General features: G+C 40.4%; 1 protein-coding gene across 1 annotated transcript in view; it reads left to right on the top strand.

Annotated features, from left to right (window-relative positions):
* The window catches only part of TCERG1L (transcription elongation regulator 1 like), a 104,446-nt gene that overhangs the window by 76,002 nt on the left and 7,750 nt on the right, over window positions 1-20,694 (top strand). Inside the window, 4 exon segments of the mRNA XM_054071777.1 lie at window positions 2,706-2,860; window positions 8,507-8,576; window positions 14,673-14,808; window positions 18,449-18,538. Of these exon segments, the coding sequence (XP_053927752.1) occupies window positions 2,706-2,860; window positions 8,507-8,576; window positions 14,673-14,808; window positions 18,449-18,538 (451 nt within the window).

The raw sequence follows: 20,694 nt of genomic DNA, 5'->3' as shown, positions 1-20,694 counted from the left end.
GAAGTAAGAAGTTGAGCACGTTTACCGGCAAGTTGTGGATGACATCAAGCTGAGTGGTGTAGTTGCCACGCTGGAAGGACGAGATATCATCCAGAGGGACCTGGATGGACTGGAGAAGTGGGGCTCATGAGGTTCAACAAGGACAAGTGAAGGTCTTACACCTGGGTTGGGGCAATCCCAGATTTCAGCACATGATGGGGGATGTCATGATTGAGCGCTGCAGGTGCTGGTCGATGAGAAGCTTGACATGAGTTGGCAATGTGTGCTCGCAGCACAGAGGGCCAAACATATCCTGGGCTGCATCAAAAGCAGCGTGGCCAGCAGGGCGAGGGAGGAGATTCTGCCCCTCTGTTCCTCTCTTGTGAGACCTCACCTGGAGTATTGTGTCCAGTTCTGGAATCCTCAATGTGAGACGGATATGGAGCAGTTGGAACGGGTCCAGAGAAGGGCCACAAAGATGATCCGAGGGCTGGAGCACCTTCCGTATGAGGACAGGCTGAGAGAGTTGGGGTTGTTCAGCCTGGAGAAGAGAAGGCTCCAAGGAGATCTTACAGCGACCTTCCAGCACCTGAAAGGGGCTACAGGAAAGCTGGAGAGGGACTATTTATAAAGGCTTGTGGTGATAGGACAAGGGGGAACGGGTATAAGCTGGAGAGGGGCAGATTAGGCTTGTTATAAGGAGGAATTTCTTCACTGTGAGAGTGGTGAGGCCCTGGAGGTGTTCCAGGCCAGGTTGGATGGGCCTTGGGCAGCCTGAGCCAGTGGGAGGTGTCCCTGCCCATGGCAGGGGGGTGGAACTGGGTGGTCTTTAAGGTCCCTTCCAACCCAAACTATTCTACGTTCTATGATTCTAAGTTGTAACTATACCTAATCACTACCTGTCAGCGGATTAGAGCATCTGTCTTGTGAGGCTTTTTTGTGATTGAAAACATTTGTGCATTGAAATAGGTAGAAAGTTATTAAAATATTGGTTATGTCTGTGTCACTGAATTCATGTTGCCAAAACTTCCGTGGAGCATTAAGTGTGACTGCAGGCCACAGCTGGGTTTCTACGACTGATTTTGTGCTCCTGTTCATCTGCAGAACATTTAACTCCACTGAACATAATTACTGTGATTTTTGGGCTCAGTAACATACACTGAAGTGCTCCTGGCACCCCGCAGCCCTGCAGCTCCCTCCACACTTCCTTACGGAGGATATGCATTTTTCATTACATTTGGGCAAGATCAATGATGTTGTCTTACCGGTGGTGCACAGGGTATGTTGGATTATCTTATTATAATACTTTGCAGTGATGGAGAATTTTTCACAGTTGCAGTCTTTACCCAGACCAGACATTTTTTTAAACTAGTTTTGTTCCCTGCTTTTAATAGCAGTTAAGCATCAGAGCTTATAAAAATAAGGTTTGTTCATTCCAGGTATTTATGGTTCAAAGACACCAACATTTTCCCATTATAAGCATGTGCGTGAGGAAATCAGAGTACGTATATGATGTTTGTTAGTTTTCATTACGAGTCAGAAAATGTGGGCTCTAGATTGGTATTTTGTTTATTTACATATAGATTTAGTGAAGCAAAACCTGAGGGGTTTGAATGTCTGTTAAGGATGGTGTGATCCTTATATATCCTTTCATACTATTTTACCTGATTTAAAATGAATATCAGAACGAAAAGTTGAACAGCTATCAGATGTATTTTAATTGACCAAATAAAGAAACTGTGGTTTGCACAGCAGCGACTTGGCCGCGTTTTTCAGATTCAAACCAGAATTCATAGATACCAACCTAAACCTTGGTGGCAGGCTTCTGCAGTGGGTGGTTGTGCCCCTCCAGCACACAGTGTCGTGGAAGCCGGGTGGAATGCCTCATGGTTCCCACTAGGATGCCGTGATTACACCTCCTCTCACCAGCACAGTGGGCCTCGAGGCGATAGCTGCCCAGCCCTGGTCCATGAGCATCAAGGTGATGACTGCTCAGCCCCACTGCTGAGGCTTCTGCTGCTCTCCGCCACAAATATAGAACATGAAATGCATTTTCCTGTGGCTTCTCTTGCTGAAAGCACCACTGTGTTCCTCCTCACCTGGTTCTTTTTCTCTTCCGTGATGGAATATTTAACTTACTGCTTTTTTAGAGCTGTTTAGACCATTTCTGTGACCCGTATGAGGACAGACTGAGGGAATTAAGGTTGTTCAGCCTGGAGAAGAGAAGGCTCTGAGGAGACCTTATAGCGACCTTCCAGTGCCTGAAGAGGGCTACAGGAAAGCTGGGGAGGGGCTGTTTACGAGGGCACGTAGTGACAGTACGAGGGGCAATGGGTATAAACTGGAGAGGGGCAGTTAGGTTGGACGTAAGGAGGAATTTCTTCACGATGAGAGCGTAGAGGCACTGGCACAGTGGATGGGGCCTTGGGCAGCCTGGTCTGGTGGGATGTGTCCCTGCCCATGGCAGGCGGGGTTGGAACTAGATGATCTGTAAGGTCCTTTCCAACCCTAATTATTCTATGATTCTATGATTTTATTGATATGGGAAGTGTTACTGTACCCAAGGGGACTGGCGTGGGCTCCACTGCCTGGCGTAGGCTGTCAGTCAGAGGGGTGTCTCAAGTACACACAACAAATGGAGATGCTATAAGCCAACTGCGGCAGGTTAATTTCTTGTTCGTGGGTGTATCTGACGTTATCTAAGCATAGTTTATCACTTGGAATAGGTGTGTAGTCTGGACTGGAGATGATCGGGTCTTCTTCTTCAACCCTACAATGCAGTTGTCAGTCTGGGAGAAGCCAGTGGACCTGAAGCACCGCGGTGACATAAACCGAATCATTGAGGATCCTCCTCACAAGCGCAAGCTGGAAGCTGCAGCAAGTAACTAAAGCCCTGTGATTATTTGCCTCTATTTAAACTCAAATGTCGAATGAAACTTGGTTGCTAAATACATTCAGTGGAGTTGTGATAACTGTAATTAGAAGGGTTTTCTTTTTGATGTTTCATCTGAAGTATTGTGTTAAAATTGATGTTTATTGCAAAATCCTTATTTTCACTGAAATGATGAATTGAGAGATAGAGCGTTCTCATTATTGGCTATTAAGGAACAGGTGGCCCCTCATATTGGATGAATCTTTAAAATACATCTCAGAAGATGCTGTCTTTATGTTTTATTACACTTATTTCCAAGATGTACATTAGGAATGCATTACCAATGCATTATTCAGCTATTACACAAAAGCAGATACACTATAGCTAATGATTATCCAACCAAGTTGTAGAGGGGGTGGAAATCCCAGTAGCAAAGCTCTAATGAGCGCTAAAAGGTTTGGTGGGAACATGGATGCTTCCATCTAAACAGGGCTCCACCAGTCACCTTCTAAACACTGTGGATTCCTAAAGGGAACAGTTATAGTTAAAGAACAGTGTGCTGATCTGCAGTTAATACATGTTAAGTGGTTCAAAATACAGTTGAAAAGACACCGCTTGGCCTGTCAGTGATCCAAGGTGTTTGCTTTCTGGTCCTTCCTATGACAGCCAGTTTGCGGAGGCAGTTTTTCCAGCCTGACTTTCCCACCCCATGCTCCCCATCGTGCCGTCTTTTTGGTCAGCTATCCATACCTTTCTTATTCAGTCCAGATTTTGTCTGTGACCAGTCCAGGAGTAGCCCAGCATGTCAGCCTGTGCTTGCCAGTGCAGTAGTGGCTCCATAGTTTGTTCCACCACATTTCACGCCAAAGATTATGTTTCACCATTTTTTTGTGGACTCCCTGTTGTTCCCTGGTGCTTTTACACTGGCTTTCATGTGACAGTGATATTTGGTAAGACCTGCCATTACCGGGAGGACATCTAGATGCATGGTAGTCATTTGAAATGCTGTTTTTCTTGATTAGCTGCTTATCATTGTTGAGTTTTCTGCTTTACCGCAGTTTCAGTGGAAAGTCTCCCTCAGCTGTTGCCTGTTCTGTAGTTGTGAAGTCTAGAAAAATGTAGCAGGGGAAAATGAGATTTTTGTCATTCTTTTAAAATGGGGTGGTTTTTAATTGAAAATAAGGTAGCGCTGGTGGTCTCATGCAGTGACTTACCTTTTACAGTCAGACCGTCAGGGTCGATAGTACACACTTGGATCCACGGGCACAGTTCCCAATTAACTACCGCGAAATACAGGCTGTGAGTGTGCCTTTGTGGACTTGAAACACTGTCTGCAGGCAGATAAAAGTGAGTGATAATCAGGATTTATGTTATCAGTATTAGCAGACGGTTACTGAAGAAAAGCTACAGAGAGTGGCTTTGTGGTAGTGTAGTCCTTATCAACATATAATGTCATTACATTTTTCACTATAGATTGCAATTGTCAGGTGCTTGTATATATATCAGTTTTGTATATGACTTTAATAACTTTAGCTGTATATCTAATAATTCCAAAGCTGAAGGTCATTCTTTAGGAGAAAAATGTAGCATACGTTATTTATTACAGGATATATTGAAAGATCGATTAATTACTGACGAGGGGGATGGTGGCCAAAGACAAAACTGAGGGTCGTTGTTCATGGTCTATAATTAATTAATGAGAAAAGCATAAAGTCATTGTTGATATGTGCCACTTCAAAAATCTGCTCTTTTTCTGTGTTCCATCCTTTTTATTTATTATCTGTAAGTACCACCAAGATTTGATTCACGCACCAGTTTCTTTATGACCACGGTTTTCGTTGTTGCTAATAGTCTTCATCTGCCTTGATATAACTGGGACTTGCGATGGCTCAGTATTTGTGATAGTCAGATTATAATTAGTATATATTAGCTGCTGAGGTGAAAGGAATTATTTGTTACCGTTTCTCTTAGCTCCTTATCTGGAGTAAATAAATAACACAAATGAGCCGCGTGTTTGCAACAATGGTTGCCAGATTTATTTAGCGTAGTTGCTGCTGCTGAGTTTTAATTAGAATTTTTAAATCAAAGACATGAAAAAAAGTTGGCAAGCATAGTTGTTCATGGGGCGTTATAGGTTATCGGTGCATTGCTCTGCTGCAAGATCAAGTGCGTTTATAATTTAGGCATAAAAGAAAAATTACTCATTTACCAATTACTCCGCCTCCACAAAGTATTAGTTCTTTGGGAGATTTATGAAGGTGTCATGGCTCTTTACTAATGGGCTCCCAGTAGGCCATCCCTTGGAATCGACAGGGAAGTGCAGCTCTTCCTGTGCCTCTGAAGCAGCTGCGGAGAGACCGCTGCTGCCGTAGAGCAGTTCTCGGCCAGCACTGACCCAGCCCCTCCAACAGGGATGTCACCTGGGTGGAGGGACCCACCACTGATCAGATGCAGGGCCAGAACAGAGAAGGTGTTTCCAGGACTTCCACACCTTGATCTTTCACATTCCCAAGTCAGAGCTGTCTGACAGGAGAGTACTACATCGTATGGTGACAGCTCTCTTCTTGTCCCTCACTGTCATAACTCTTCTGTCTCAGTACGGTCACAGACTGACCTTAAAACCCCTATTTTTTTTTCAAAGATTACTTGAAGTATTTGTTTTATTGCAATGGAGAAAAACATTTTATCTCTTCGTATTTCTTCTCTTGCTCATCCACTTTTCTGAATGTTTTAAGCTGAGAAAATTATTTTTTCACCTAATTAAAGGAAAACTGATGTTTGACTGTGTAAAATGGCATATTGATTCATAGTTGATATGATCCCTATTCAAAACCAGGTATAATATAGTTTACTCCGTTCCCACAAATATTTTGGACCCTTTTGCATTCAGACAAAAATATGAAGCCCGATCCCTAGAAGCAGCATAGGCAAGCTCCTATGCTTACACGTGATGCATGCTCCTTACAAAATTACAAATCAGGTTTTTCTGTGTGGCCAATGGATTGACAATGCTTTAACTCACCTCATAAATGCTGGTGTTTCCTCTTTGTTCTGGAAGATGAACCGGAATTCATGACATGGCTGGAATTAGCTGAATGATTTAATTAATCAGCACTAAGCTTGATAGACCAGCAGGCTGGGGCAGTGCTCTGCTTTGTGATTTCATGGAAAGATTACTGTCAAGTAATATGCTTCCTCAAAGCTTTAAATCAATTATTAGATTTTGTGCTCGGCTGCCTCACTTCCCTTTCAAAGTCAGTTTATAATCTTACCAGAGGTCCAGCCGTGCGATGTGATTGAGTAGGTTCCTGAGTGAGAGTATAGATACCATTTGTCATGTTTTACTGAGTTTTCCATTGCACTGAAATTTTAAGTGATGATGCTGACTCTAATCTAGTCTCATTTATCCAAGACCGTATACTCATAGCAGTCACTCATGCAAGCAAAGGAAGAAGGATTTGGTGTCCATCCCTCACTATCGGATGGAAATAAAACACTGAAATCAGGGTGTACTATATCACATTTTTTCTATCCAAAAGCTATCTGTTAATTAAAGATTTGGTTCTGTAAATGCCCCTTTCATTTATTTTTTCACAAAAAAGATTAAAAATCCTATATAATTCTCAGAAATCTATGAAAGATCTTGTAAGATGACTCAAATTTGAGTTCACCTTGCAGTATCTGGAAGACCGCACATAATGGTTTGTCATCATCCGTGAGATTTCTCTTGTCCTGTGGAAATGCTGAACACGAAAGGCTCCCTGTGTGGGCCAGGCTTCTCATCATTTGCTTGCTTTACTAAAAGAACATCCCATCAGGACTTGTAATGTCCAAGCATAGCACAACTTTGGTCCTTTAGCCAGTTCTAGAAGGGCTGTCTGTGGCGCGTGATAAATGCAGGAGGTGCCCCATTGGGCATGGCTTTTCTTTAATGGTGGTGAAATTTGATCGGCAGAGGATTATGCTTGCCCAGTCACCTTTAACTTCAGTGTTATCTAAAAAACACCATCAAGGACGCTGCCGTTTCATGTTATTGCCTTCAGAATTCATTAAATTTAAGACCACCGCTGCCTCCACAGGTAGTTCAACTCCTGAGTAATAGCTTGATAATATCTCTGTTGAATTACATTCAACCATCTGACTTTATAGGTTGTTTCTCCTATTTCTTTGTATTTTTAATTGGGTGTCCCAAAGAAAAATTTACCAGGAAGAGGTGGGAGTTCCAGTGAACTTACGTTTATTTGGAACATTACTAACTTAATTTATGTGTTCAGAATGTTCATGCATTGTCAGGAGTATTGATACCAAACTCTATTTTGGAATGCCATTCATTTCTCCTTATTATCCTTCTAAGTTGTAGTTAGTAAAGAGTCCATTTGCACCTGCTGTGTGTTTCTTCCCCGTGTGGTCTCTGTTTCTGCCTCAGGTCTTCCCATGCTGCAACATTACAGCAGCTTGTTTCTGATTGTTCCTTTTGCAGTGATTTAGTATATTCTGTCTTCAAGCGCTTCATAGAAATAAAAAGTAACATTCACTGAAACCATACTAATAAGCATGTAATTTCCCTTAAAATAAGGAAGCAAAATGAACTAAGAAGAAGATTTTCAAATGTAAAACTGAAATAAATGGCCAAATTTCTGTGATACAGAGACTGGACCCATTTTCCAGTCTTGGAGTTACATCTGATTTCAGTGAGATCGGATCTCACCATAACAAGTTAGTCAAACTTTTTATCTCCATAACCTAAGTTCAATTTTGGTTTGATTTTTATTTTTTTTCATAGTTTCCAATAGGAAATCATATCCTGTTTACCAGTCTAACGCAAAAAGGCTGTGGTTTGGTGCTTCTGATATCCCCCAGCTAACCACATACAGTTTGAATTTTTGTATCGCTCAAATAATTGACGGTTAACTGCTGAAGAGTCACCAATACAAACCAAACAGTTGATGGAAATGACTTCTAGTGGTCTGTCCATTTGAATTTTAATGAAAACTGAAGGTTGTATAAGCGAAAAAAAAAAATAATTTCCAGAAATAAATATCTATTCCATGTACTTCACATTTGTTATGACTGACAGTGCAATCTCAGAGTCCTTCAAGGATGAGTGTCCAGGCAAAACCAAGAGTGTAACATTGCCTTGGAGTTACTCTGCAACATCAGGAGCGTGAGGTTGTTGGTATCTCCATAGCCTTGCTACACTGGTGGCTGAATTTGTGGAAAAGCAGCATTATATTTACTTATAGAAGACAAAAATGGGCTGAGAAGGGAGGTTCTGATGTGAGTTCAACTATTAAAACCTTCAGGCTGCCAAGACTGAAATAATTTTGCAGAAACATCTTTGTAGCTCTATTTGTAGTTGAAGGGAGGAGGGAGTATCAGGTGAAAGAATAACAATGTATTTTAAAATCATGTCACAAATTAATGAGTGATTTTTCAGAATGAAAATGGCTGATTGCATCGCTATGACTTTCATTTCAATTAAGATGTTTCTGAGGGTCTTAATGAAATCTGTGTTATTTATAAAACACTCTGTGGGGAGTGAAAAATAGTAAATACCTGAGCAGGGGCCGAGGACAAGAAATCAAAGGTTAGTATCAGGAATATGTATTCCCATTTATCCAATTCAAATCTAATAACGATTTTTTTTCTTTTTAGCAGATAAATGTGTTAGTTCTTATCCAGGGGATGAAAATGATGATCTTAGCATCAAAACTAAGAGAAATAAGTAAGTTCTAAAGTTTACTTATCTATGTATAATGTTGGTAAGCTAATGCCTGGTACAAATAAGTGCAAAGAGAAGTACAATTGTTCTGTGTGGATAACTGGACCAATAATTTATGAGAGTCTTTCTTAAGGTATCCAGTTCTTCATTGAACTCTATGATTCTCTAAAATATGTTTCCCATGGACGTCATCCATTTTTGTCTGACTCTTGCGTATTTTGAAATGGTTAAAAAAGACTGTAAGTAAGTATATATAGTTATTTCAAAGACATTAGATAAAATCTTTATCTTCATTGAAATGAAGTGGATATTTTTTCACTGGCATCAGGATTTCCAAGGTTTCTGTCAACTCTTACTGTGCTGCAGTCAGGCTACGGGCTCAGAAATAGCTGGAAGTATTTCTGTTATTGTGCTTTTATTTGACCTTTATTACCATATGTGTTTCAAATTCTCATGAAGTAACAGCAAACAAAACATGTGGCGACTCCCTCGCCCTTTGCCAAAACAGCAAGAAAATGAAGTAAAGTGAATAAGTCTATTCTTTCTTACGTTGCTATTCTTATTCTACTACAATAGGTGGTTCTTTTGACCTCATTAAGACTTTCTGTGGATTTCTATTAATAGGAAGGAAAAAACTAATACTCCTGAGTTTTACACTCAGACTATTTAATCATTTAATGTTTGGTATAAAAGAGTATATTTGTACTTAGACATACAAATGTACGTTTACTATTTACATAGTATTTAGTATTCACAAACAGTATAAGAGTTTATATTTAGTATAAAATATTTAAGAATACTTTTATTGAAGTCAGAGAGTCTGACAATAATGGGCTATTATTATGACCTGGATATAGAAGTGGATGTTCTTCAAGTACTACTAAGGTGAGTCCCTTCGTTGATTGGTTGAGAAAATGTGAAAATGGAATTCTGAAACTCTAGAAGCTTGTTCATAAATTCCAGAAAAATGCACTTACTCAAAGATTACTGTGGCAAAGTAGGCTTGGGCTTACTGTGCAGCATGTTGGGAGGTCAAATAGCATCACTTTCACTGTCTACTTGAGAATAAGGAATATCATCTCATCTGAGCTCCATGACTTATTCGCTCTTGAAACTTGGGATTTTTAGTTTCTTATTTTAGTTACACTCTAAAGGACATTGTCAAAATTATAAGACCTGAATATGGGCCATCTTTTTATGCTTTCACAGAATTAATCTTTTATTATTTTTATTTCCTTGCAGAAATACATTTTCTTATACATTTTTCTTCCAAAGCAAATAGGTTAATACAGTTCAAGCAGGGAAATCTCAGCCTATTGAGAGTTGCTGTTTGATTCTCCTGCCTTAATGCATCATAGCATCTTTCTTGTACATATATTTATAGGCACGTGGATACATATATATACACATACAAGCATAAATCGTGCAGCCATCCAGCTAAAAGTGCAATCGTGTCCGAAATCCCACAGCGTGGTGGCAAACATCTCTGATTGCCAGCAACGTCTGCCGCAGCATGGGCAGCACAACAGTGCTGCAGTGTCCACCGGTGCCGCAAATGCATCTCATGTGGAGAAGAGCATTGATGGCATGTGGAGTCGTCCTTTTGGCCTTGAAAAGGTCGTTTGAGTTATACACAACATAAACTACTCTTGGCTCTGACTTTATGCCCCAAAAGTCAAGTAGCATGTGATAATAAATGTGTATCACCTGCTGTTTATGTGATCATGTGTGCTGTATTTCTGTGTGGTACAACAAATAGCATAACTTTTATCATACTTGAAATGTTTGAAGATTTTCACTGAGAAGGTATTTAAAGCTCTGAAAACCTTATCATAAATTACCATAAAATAAATCTTAAGATTAGGAGAAACCAGTTTTCATTTGCTGTATTTGGCCAATTAGTCCTATGAAAGGTAAGGGCAATGGTCACATAATAAACAAGTGAGACTTGGCTTAACAACCATAACATTATCTCAGACTTCATTGTGATGATACCAATTCTCCAGAAGTTTGACCTGTCACCAAAAAGCCGTAAAAAGTTAATTTTTCTGCTAGCAGAACATGCATCCCTAAACTACTACATTTCTACAGCTGGTTTGAATTTTAATTTCTCATTTATAGCATGTGAAGATTTCCTGACATTTTGCTTTGTACCACAAAACAGCAGAATGTAGAGTTTCATGGACGGACCTTTAAAATACTGACCTTTTATTAAAGAAATGTAGTCTAAACACATGTTTAAATGTATTAATATTAAACTATAGCTAGCAGTTCATGACATAAAAAGGTAAAATATTGTAGGATTTTCAATTCCAACTAAAATTTAGTTATCCTCAGGATGAAAAGCGTGTATAGACTCTTCTGCTATACTAAGATTGCTTTCGTTAATGTGATTGAGACATCCTGCTGGAGATTGGATGGTACCATCCCAGCTGGATATCCACTGCAGTGGGCAACCTCCCATCTCTGCAGCTGAGACTTACTACTGACTGTTTGCACAGCAGTTAAAATCACTGCTGACATCAGTGTTTGGAACTGAGATTATTGTTTCTAAGTGCTGTGGGTCTCCGTTGCCTGCATCTGTGAATTAGTTAGACAAAAGCAGAAGTGATTTTTAAAATGTGGGCTGTAATTCCTTGTAAGAAAAGACGCTGAGTTACTTTGCACCATAAACAGCAAAAGGGGAATTCTCAAGATGCAGAGTCTGCTAAAAGGCTGGTTAAGCTTGAGATTTGGATAAAAGGATACACATCACAAGCTGTTCATCTTCCAGTGTTCCAATTTGCACATACAAAGTCTAAATCTGACTTTCTGCTTCCTCTGCTTGCTTTACTTGGGAATGGACACAGCGCTGCTTTCTTCAATTTGAATCCAGAGGTGAAAAAAGATTTTTCTTCACAGAAAACTAAACGAATTTTTGGTGCTGGACAGATTGAAAAATCTATTTATATTGCTGTAATGTCCGCATTAATAGAATATATGAAGACAGAGACTGTTTTCCTACATATAACGGAGAATGCTGTTGAGAGGTAGGGTAGCGCTGTCATTTCACTGTGCCGTGATGCTCTGAGCATCTGTCCCTTGCAGATGCCCGAGCTGCTGGGCTGAACAATCACACTGAGGCTCAGACTAGCACGGAGCCCAGCCTTATGCTCCTTGGACAGGCAATGTTGGCTCAGCTTGCTGCGTTTCTGCCCCAAGCAGGACTTGGTGTGCACAGAGATCTGCTGCAAGTAGAAGGCAGGTTACAGGTGGACATTCACAAACAAAACAGGAAGTTGAAACCCATTTTTACCCCCACACAGCCGTTATCAACATTTTTTCTTGGTTAAGTAAACCAAAAAAAAGGAGGTGTCACATGCTTTCAGGGTTTGTTTTTAAATATGCTGTATTGCTTGTTCTATTTTAATTATTTAATTTAAGTAAAGTTACCTTGGTAAATGATATGGCTCCTTTAGCATAGAGTAATTTGTCTGCTATACAGAAATTGCTGTATATATGGAGGAATGATAACGAGAAGAGTAATTAATTAGAAGAACATCAAAGTTCCAGCACCATTCTTCATAATTGAACTAGAGGGTCATCACACAGATGTATGGTAGAATTTCCTGATTGCAGTATATTTGCATCAGATGGTTTTTCCAGCATTCACATTCATGTCTATATTTGTTTATACACCTTTATATATTGAGTTTACATTGGTAAGAAAAGACCTGCTATTTCACTTCTGCTTTTTGATTGCTGGTGACAGGGCTATAGCAGAGGGCCTGACCCAGGGCTGGCTGCAGAAGACAGTAGGATTGCTTTTTTGGGAGTGTTTGGACAATTTCTGTCCAATGTTGCCAGCCAGAAACTGCACCTGCAGGTTTAGGAGCTCTGGGCTCCACAAAGCTGCTGTTGCGCTTCTATTTACATTTCATTGGAGTGTAAAGAAGCTACTTAAAAATACTAAAGTCCAATCCTAGCTCAGGCAATGCTCTGATTGGGTTCGATACATAAGAAAAACAGTCTTCAGAGAAACTTAGGGTTTCTGGGTTTGCTTCACAGAATGACAGATCTCAGAGGTCTCTGTCCCACCTCGCTCCCAGCAGGTCCCTCAGGGGCGTGTCCAAGGAGGTTTGAGTGTATCCAAGGATGGGCAGCCCAGGGCAGCCTCCCTTAGTGTCTGACCATCCTCACAATAAAAAAACTTTTTCCTATGCTTAGATGGTTTTCCCTGTATTTCAGTTTGTGGCTGTTGTCTCTTCTCCTTTCAGAGGGTACCAGAGTTATGCAAAAATGTCTCACCACCCTATCCACTTTGAGATTTTCAGGCTTCCAAGGTCCTGCTAGCAGGCTGCCCCTAGGTGTCCATCTGAGTAGGAAGTCACATAGTTTGTTGTGCAGGTTATTGTATTGTCTGTTGAGGAAAGGTGTGCTCTTTTTTGTAATTTTTGGTGTGAGAAAAAGGTCTGTATGACTTGCAGCATCATTTTCAATTGCGTAAGGAGGACTGAAGGGCAGAGAGGCTCTTCTGGCGCTTGTCTGATGGAATAGTGCATTGTATTTCTCTCGGTTTCAGCTCTTTGTGTGTGCTAGTAATTGGATTGGGCCTTTCATGGATCATGTCACAGAATAAAATTTCCTATTACGATATAAAAGTCACTGTCATTCTGTGAAGAACACTGATTTGATATCTCTCAAATCACTAGTAAGGCAGCATCATTTTAGGATAAATGTAAGTGTAATGTAATTATTTGTAGAAGGAAGATAATACACTAGGACTCACATTACATACTGATCTAATTCATTTGCTTGGAAATAAAAAAGTATTTTCCTGTTGAAATTTCAAACTAAGTATTATTCCATAGTGGTGAAAATTACATCAGTAGAAAATGCAGTCATGCCTGGTAGGAGGCTAAAAATCAAATTGCCTTACTTTCATTATCCCCAGTTCAATGTTGTGATCATATTAAGACTCCTAATCTTTCCAGAAAGAGCCTTAATTTGTGCTGAACTCGTCCATTGCTCAAAGCATTATGAAAACAGCAGGATGGACCCGGAATAGACGTCTGATTTTGAGGTCTGAGTTTGCCACCTTCACTGAAGTTATGAGTCTCGTATCCCTATCTCAAATGCTGTAACCATCCTGAAGTAGACTCCTTTCCAACTTTGAGGTTCCCATCAATTTAATCTCTCCCTGCAGATGCTGAAGGCACACGGGCAAATCATTAGCCCTCCAAAAAATGGGAAAACTAGGTGTTCACTTCCAGCATTGTGAGACTGCGGTCAATGATCTATAACTGATAAAATTATGTAGATACATATCTGGTGTTTATCAGTTCCACTCTAGTGATGTCGCCGGTTATGTAGGATAATCCACTTTATGGTTGCAACTTGCAGTGGACTGTCCTACCCTGAAATGAGCACAGGGATGCTTCATATGTGCCTTTATCTGTGAGGTCTTGTAGACAAAGGGACTCGGGCAAGAAGTTGTACGCATTTTCTCAGAAACACCTATTTGTTCTAATCAGATGCAATCCTGGAAAAAGGCTGTCAGGATATATGTAGACCTTCTGGCACTGACAAAGGGCAAGTTCTTCACTGATGCTTTATTGCAAGTTTGTGCATGCGATGCATTGCCAGATTACTTCCCTTAGGAGTGAGCTCATGGGGTGTGTGGGAACGTAAAATAAAGATTAGTGCTGACTTTTAAGTTTGGGGGCACAAAACAGAGGAAAGAAAAATAAAGCAAGATGAGCCTCTTCAGTCACTCCTTTAAAGTCTCCACTCCTTGACAAATTTTATATAAAGCTGTCACTTCTCTGTAGCTTGAAATATAGCGTAGTATTTTGCTGCCGAGTTCCTCTTTGATCACACTGATAGACCATCCTTCCACGTAACGGGTTGTCGGAGGGCCCTTGGCAGGGCCCACAAACCCTGCAGTTTAATAACAAACTGCCGGTTTGGGTCACTTCTCAGCTGTCAGCATCTGCTCCCTGGCTCTGCTCCACGCTGGCAGAGAAGTTCTGCCGTCCTGGAGGATTTTCTAGACAGGGTCAAAAATCCCCTCCCAAGCTGACAATTACTGAACTATTTTTCTATCTTATCGTGTTAAAGAACAGAAGATTCCCAAGCTGCTGACCAGGGGAAGGCTGAAATGGAAGAGAAAAATGAGGAAATATCAGCATCTCAGATCACGCCTCCCCTAGAAGAGCGCATCACTCATTTCCGAGACATGCTTCTGGAGAGAGGGGTAAGAAATGCACTTGTTTTTTTTGACGTATCGTATTTATGAAAACAAGAACATCGTCTAGGACCATTAAAGGAATCATTTAATAACTATGACTGAGTAGTCAAAGGAGGAATTATTGGAAGGGTTTTCGCTATTAACCACATAGGCTTTGTGGTACTTTACTGAGTTCTTCTGGCCATGCTGAACTGGCAGCACTTTGCAGGTGCAATTCCAAGTAAGTTCCTATAGATAAACACAAAGATAACCCGAGGTCGTAGCTCCACCAGCACAGAGCAGTGGCTCAGCGGGGCATGGAGACCATAGCCACACAGTAACCTGGGTGCCCCTACCCACAACACAGAAGTGTTTATTACGTGATGAACAAAGGACAAAAGATATTTTGTCTGTATCACCTGAAAGATAGCAGCAGGCTCAGAAACATTCCTGGCAAGCTGTTGGCTTTTATTTTTCAGCGTGGGGGAGGTTTCACCACTGCCAGCTCCAATGATCCCACCAGTGAGAAGCCAAATTCTCTTACTGGCTACCTGAAATCTGCCCAGTCTGTTAGGAAAGGATGTACTGGAATCTCAGGAGAACATGCCCTTTTCCCTGGACTTCCCTAACTGTCCTTAGACTTCCTTGAGAAGAGCTGGTGGTTCCAGTTGAAGCTGAGGTGTAGGATCATGAGATGCTCAGGGCTTTGGGTTGAACAGGGACGAGAAGAAGTGGCCCCTCCATGGCCACCCAGGTGAGAGCACTTGAAGCATCGTTCCCTCCCACAGACCTGGCAGATGTAGTGCTCATACAGGTTAGTGGAGGGCTCGGAGTTATTGCAGCCGTTTTACCTCAACCTAATCAAGATTACGAGTTCATAGATGAAGCATAAATTCAATTTACAGACAAAACCCATCAGTGCTATGAGCCTCATAACCGTCAGTGAACTATGAATTACAGATCACGTAATAGCATCTGCTCACTGGTTTTGTAAAGAGCTTCAGCCTGACTTCTGTTTTCTGAGGCAGCACTCCCAAACGTGTGCTGAACTGACCACAAAAGACTACCATCAATCTGAGGGATTTTGGATAACCTTATTTATATCCATAAAATCACCTCTGCAAAAGTTCATCTCTCAGTGTCGCACCTTCCAGAGGACGGATGATTCTGAGCATGAATGGAATTAAAAAGCATAATGCATGCCCTGATCCTGTAGATGGGTGTATAGTGGAGCAGTGCATGCAGATTTTGTATCCTTTGCAGTACTCTGCGAATATGTATTCTATAGAACTTCATGTAATTTCTGTAAAGAAAAAAAAAGTGTCCCTTGTTAGGCAGTAAAGCCTATAAAATTTATCACTAGTAATCAGCAGACTTTAAAGGTAGATAATTAGAGCTTCAGAAGCCGAACAGTAAATTATCTCTGTGCCAGACCTTCTTTATTAATGCATTTTGTTATTTATGCTTAAAAAATGCAGAAGTGCCATAAATGAATACTGTTTGAAGACTTCTGCTGGCGTATTTTAAATCAGGGGGCAATAAGTCAAAATTTGAAAGCATTAGGGATAGTCTATAATAGGATTCCTGGAGTGTTTCCAGTATAAGATTCAAACTGCTTATAAAAATAAGAAATTCAGGGAATTTACTGTTTGGTTTCTCTATTATTTAAAAATGCATAGATGATAGGTTACTTTGCTTTTGCCCTAAGCATTTTTAAATGTCCAGAGAAGCCGCTGGTTAGCGCTAGCTGGTTGGCATTTCTTGAAATGCAATGAGGCCATTAGTGTTATTTTAAACTGATTATTTAAGTGAACATCTCCTGCCATTTCCTTGTAATGCTATTATTTTTCAAGGAGTTACTTGATGGCATTACAAAGAGCTTGAACTAGATAGAGTTCTTCAGCATAGTTTTCAATCTTTCTACATAAATTATATCAACAAATGTTTATTCCTTGTAGCATTTTAAAAGTAAAATGTGATTTTGATGTAGCTCCAAGACAACAGCACTATTTTGTAGCGAGTTTTCCAATGTAAAAATATCCTGGCTTCATAATATTCAAATTGTCCAGTCTGCATTCCTAGGATATTCTTCTCTTTGCTAGGATGGTGCCAGTGAAACAAGACGTTTTGAAGGATTTAAAATGAAATTATTTATCAAGATTTTACCTGCTTAATACTGGGGAGAAAGAAAAGAGGCTGGGATTCATAATCCTCACCTCCAGTCTCAGTTTTTCCCCTGTGCTTAACGCTGGTTAAGTGTGAGATGAGAACAACTAGAAAAATCCACGGCAAGCTCAGTTCTCTCTTTTTTTTTCTCTGTGGTGATATTAGGCCACAAAAAAGCATCATATATTGTGAGAAGAGATGTATCCCCAACTATCCCTGTATATGTATTCCCTGGTTGAAGTCCCGTAGTGGGGAAGACAACCACAATAAAATATACATTGGAAGATTAGTCAGAATATTAATATTTTATATGCATTTGCAGAGCCCCCAAATGAGTATCCTGAATGGTGTATGACGCGTAGCTAGAAGTAAATTATAAACATCCGTAGTGAACACTTAATTTAGGTATGTCTTCACTATGTGAAATGAAGTAATTGGAATGATTACATGATAAATTACCCTGAGCTGCTCGTCTTTCTGGTGAGGGAAAACTCCAAACCTCAGGACTTTGCCACCTGCATGGCCGTGGAGAGCAAACCGCAAGCTGCAGGAAGCGGAGCGTTTAGAGTCACTGTGCACCTGGAAAGTTAGCCTGAACTTTGGATCTTCTAGTTTCTAACTGCTCTAAAAGGAAACACAGTCCATTCATACGCACTTTACTTTTCCCATTTCCAGTTTTTCCTATTGTTAATTGTTTTAATTGTTAAATATTAAATAATTAAATCAAGCTGGGGATTTCAGCCTTGCACTGCCAGAAGGTGGCTTCCTAAAAGCTCCAGGCATAGGAGACTGGGCAAGTGAGAGACCTGCTTAGATACACGGTGGTCCTTAGAGCCTACTCACCATAAGGAGGTTTTGGGGAAGACAGGAGAAACTCTGCAGCGTGATATTTTCATGTGATGTGGCTGCAGGAGTGTGAGCGATGCCTGGGGCTTGGGTAGTCGCCCATGGTCCCACCTCAGAGAGATGGATTCAGCTGGAGAGATGGATCTTCAAATTGGAAAGGTGACAGACCTGCTGTTGGAGGGAAGTAGCACATTTACTACAAAGACATGGTGCCTTGAAGGAGTTTTTGCTGTTAGTTCTTCGGTGTGTCCATGCATTGACAGCCTCATTTGGGCTATAATTTAAGTTTTGGAGAGGAGTAGAGTTAAAGCTGAGATCATCGCTTAAATGGAAATTGATGCTTCTGTTGTACAAAGAGGATGAGGATAATAAAACGGTATTTTCCTTTCTGCTACAGATTCTTTCCATCAAAAACGTGGAATGAGCATCTCCCAGATACTCACTGAGATGTCCTAGAGCAAATCAATACTAATGGTGTGGGGGCGACCAGAGCATTGCCAGAAACAGATTAAAATTCAACTTCCGACTGCTCTGAGGCATCCTTTAGAGGGTTCATTAGCTTTCTGAACTACTCTTTTGCTTCACCTTGGAACATTTTCTTCTTTGACATCCTTATTGAAATTCCTTAATGCAGCTGCGTTTGTGTTCTTCACAGGTTTCAGCATTTTCTACGTGGGAAAAAGAATTACATAAAATAGTATTTGATCCACGCTACCTTCTACTGAATTCAGAAGAACGTAAACAGGTGAGCACTGTCTCCAGCATAGCTTCTGATTGGCAGCATTGACATCTCCCAAAGTAACCATAATAACAGAGCAATTGTCATGGTGGGATAAAAAAGAATTGCATAAAATTAAAATTTCTTTTTTGACTTTTTCGGTCAGAGTGAGATTTTCGGCTCTGCTCATAAGAAAGTGCTGTCTCCTATGAAAAGCAAGTGGGAACAAGTGGGTTTGCAGGTGGAGATGAGTTACAGTCTCTTGTGTTGTAGGGACATCTCCTACTGGGTCTGGTAAACTGGGTTGTAGAAAGGGAAATGGCCATAAGGGAATGTTTCCACTCTGAATTATTTAAATATTATGGAGACACTACTTCATTTTTATGACTTAGAATATTTTCTAGGAGTTTGGCAGTATTTACTGGTCTATTTTGCAATAACTAAACTTGTTAGACGTAAATGGGTAGAGCACTGTGGCTATGCTGGTATCTCTTTGAATGGGTTTAGCTTTTCTGACGAGCTGCCAAGTGAAGTGGACTTTTTGCTGCCTTGTTTTTTTGGGCATTAATTAACACTAGGGCTGCAGAGTAGTCTAAAAATTTAGGAGAGATTCAAAGATGTTGTGGAGAAGGTGAATGCTTCTATTCTGTAGTTATTTCTCTTCCCTACCAGTCTTCTGTCATCCTAGAGAAGGAAGAATGTTGAATATGGAATTGTCCAATTTTAAGTAAACATGATGAAAAATGTACTTATTCCGATTCCATTGTACCGGGAGCCATATTGTCATGTGGTTCTCCAGAGGGCTTCCCAGGGACGGGGTACATACATCTTCATTTACTACCTTTCCAATATTTTCTTTCCTAAGAAAAAAAAGCAAAATAAAATAATAAAGAAATATAGGAGTGAAAAGGTAAAAGAAACTGCTAGAATGGAAAATATTTCTACATAAGGGACTAAGCAGGAAGCTTTGTATTTATTTCAGAGACTTGGCAAGAACAAAACCTAAATATTGAGCAGTCAATCAATATATATTTCTTCTTTCATTTTATCAGCCTTGGAGATGCTATAATAAAAAATACATAATGAATACACATATTATAATGCGCTTGAAGCACATTATCTGCTGACGGGAACCTCATTTATAGGGCGTATATAATACTCAAGGAAGGAGTTATGAAAAGCAAGTAGTTGGCAGTCCTGTAAGTAGAAACCCGTGGTCAGGTAGAGGTTGGCCCTGTGAGGGGCAGTAATTCAGTTTCAGAGCCAGGGGGAGGAGATTTATCATCAGTTGGTCTTCTGCAAAATAGAGTTAGAATGAAAGTAAGCTTGGGAGCATATGCCAAGTGTGTAATATATTTTAGATACTATGCTTGAATTTAAGACCTCTAAACGTTCATTATGAGTCATTCCATTTAATTAGATCCTGTTTTTCTCTAACGAGTAGTTCAAAAAGAAAGTTAGACTCGGACAAGAGTAGATGCCCGATTTAATGAAGGTACTTCTTGAAGTGTGACACAAATTAGAAAAAGACATTATTTAGGTTTATGGAAACATTTACCTTCAGGGGTGCTGACTGTGTGACGTGAATAGCGAGTGTCTGAGCACTTCTTAAATTATGCAAATGACTTTACGTTGGAGGGAGTTAGAGGTGAAAAGTGGCTCACAATGAAAATGAGGAATGCATGAATAAAGGAGGGAATGAATGAATGAAAGAATAAATGAGTTCCTGAGCATGGCTGGGTGTACTGCAGTTTGCTCCTCTCCATATTCAGGCAGGTAGGTTGGAAAGAGCAGGGAAAGTGTCTTGACTGTGATCTCAAGCGTCTGAGGGAAATTCCTCTTGTCTTCAGCTTGTGTTGAGGTGGGTTTGAGGAGTACAGACTCTGCTGTCGGTGTTGTCCTTACACTGGCCAAGGACCAAAACAATTTGCTATTGAACATCAGCAGTTTTCTCCACTTACTTACCAGTGTTTTCCAGTAGGTTTTTAAGAGTTGAAATGTGCTACTACATTTAAGCAAGGAACAGTGAAGGATGAAGGTGTAACTGTATTAGATTGTGAGCTCTCTTGTTAATTTTGATTTATTACTTTCATGATAGCTTCACTTACACCAGAAAAGCAAGAATTAACAGTGTCACCTATGTTACTTGTTTGATTCTTTCATCTCCTCTTACACTCAACTTA

This window comes from Cuculus canorus, chromosome 7 (assembly GCF_017976375.1).
Source record: "Cuculus canorus isolate bCucCan1 chromosome 7, bCucCan1.pri, whole genome shotgun sequence".
Lineage (NCBI taxonomy): Eukaryota > Metazoa > Chordata > Aves > Cuculiformes > Cuculidae > Cuculus > Cuculus canorus.
Note: the sequence above shows the minus strand (reverse complement) of the source record. Positions and strands in the feature narration are given on the sequence as shown.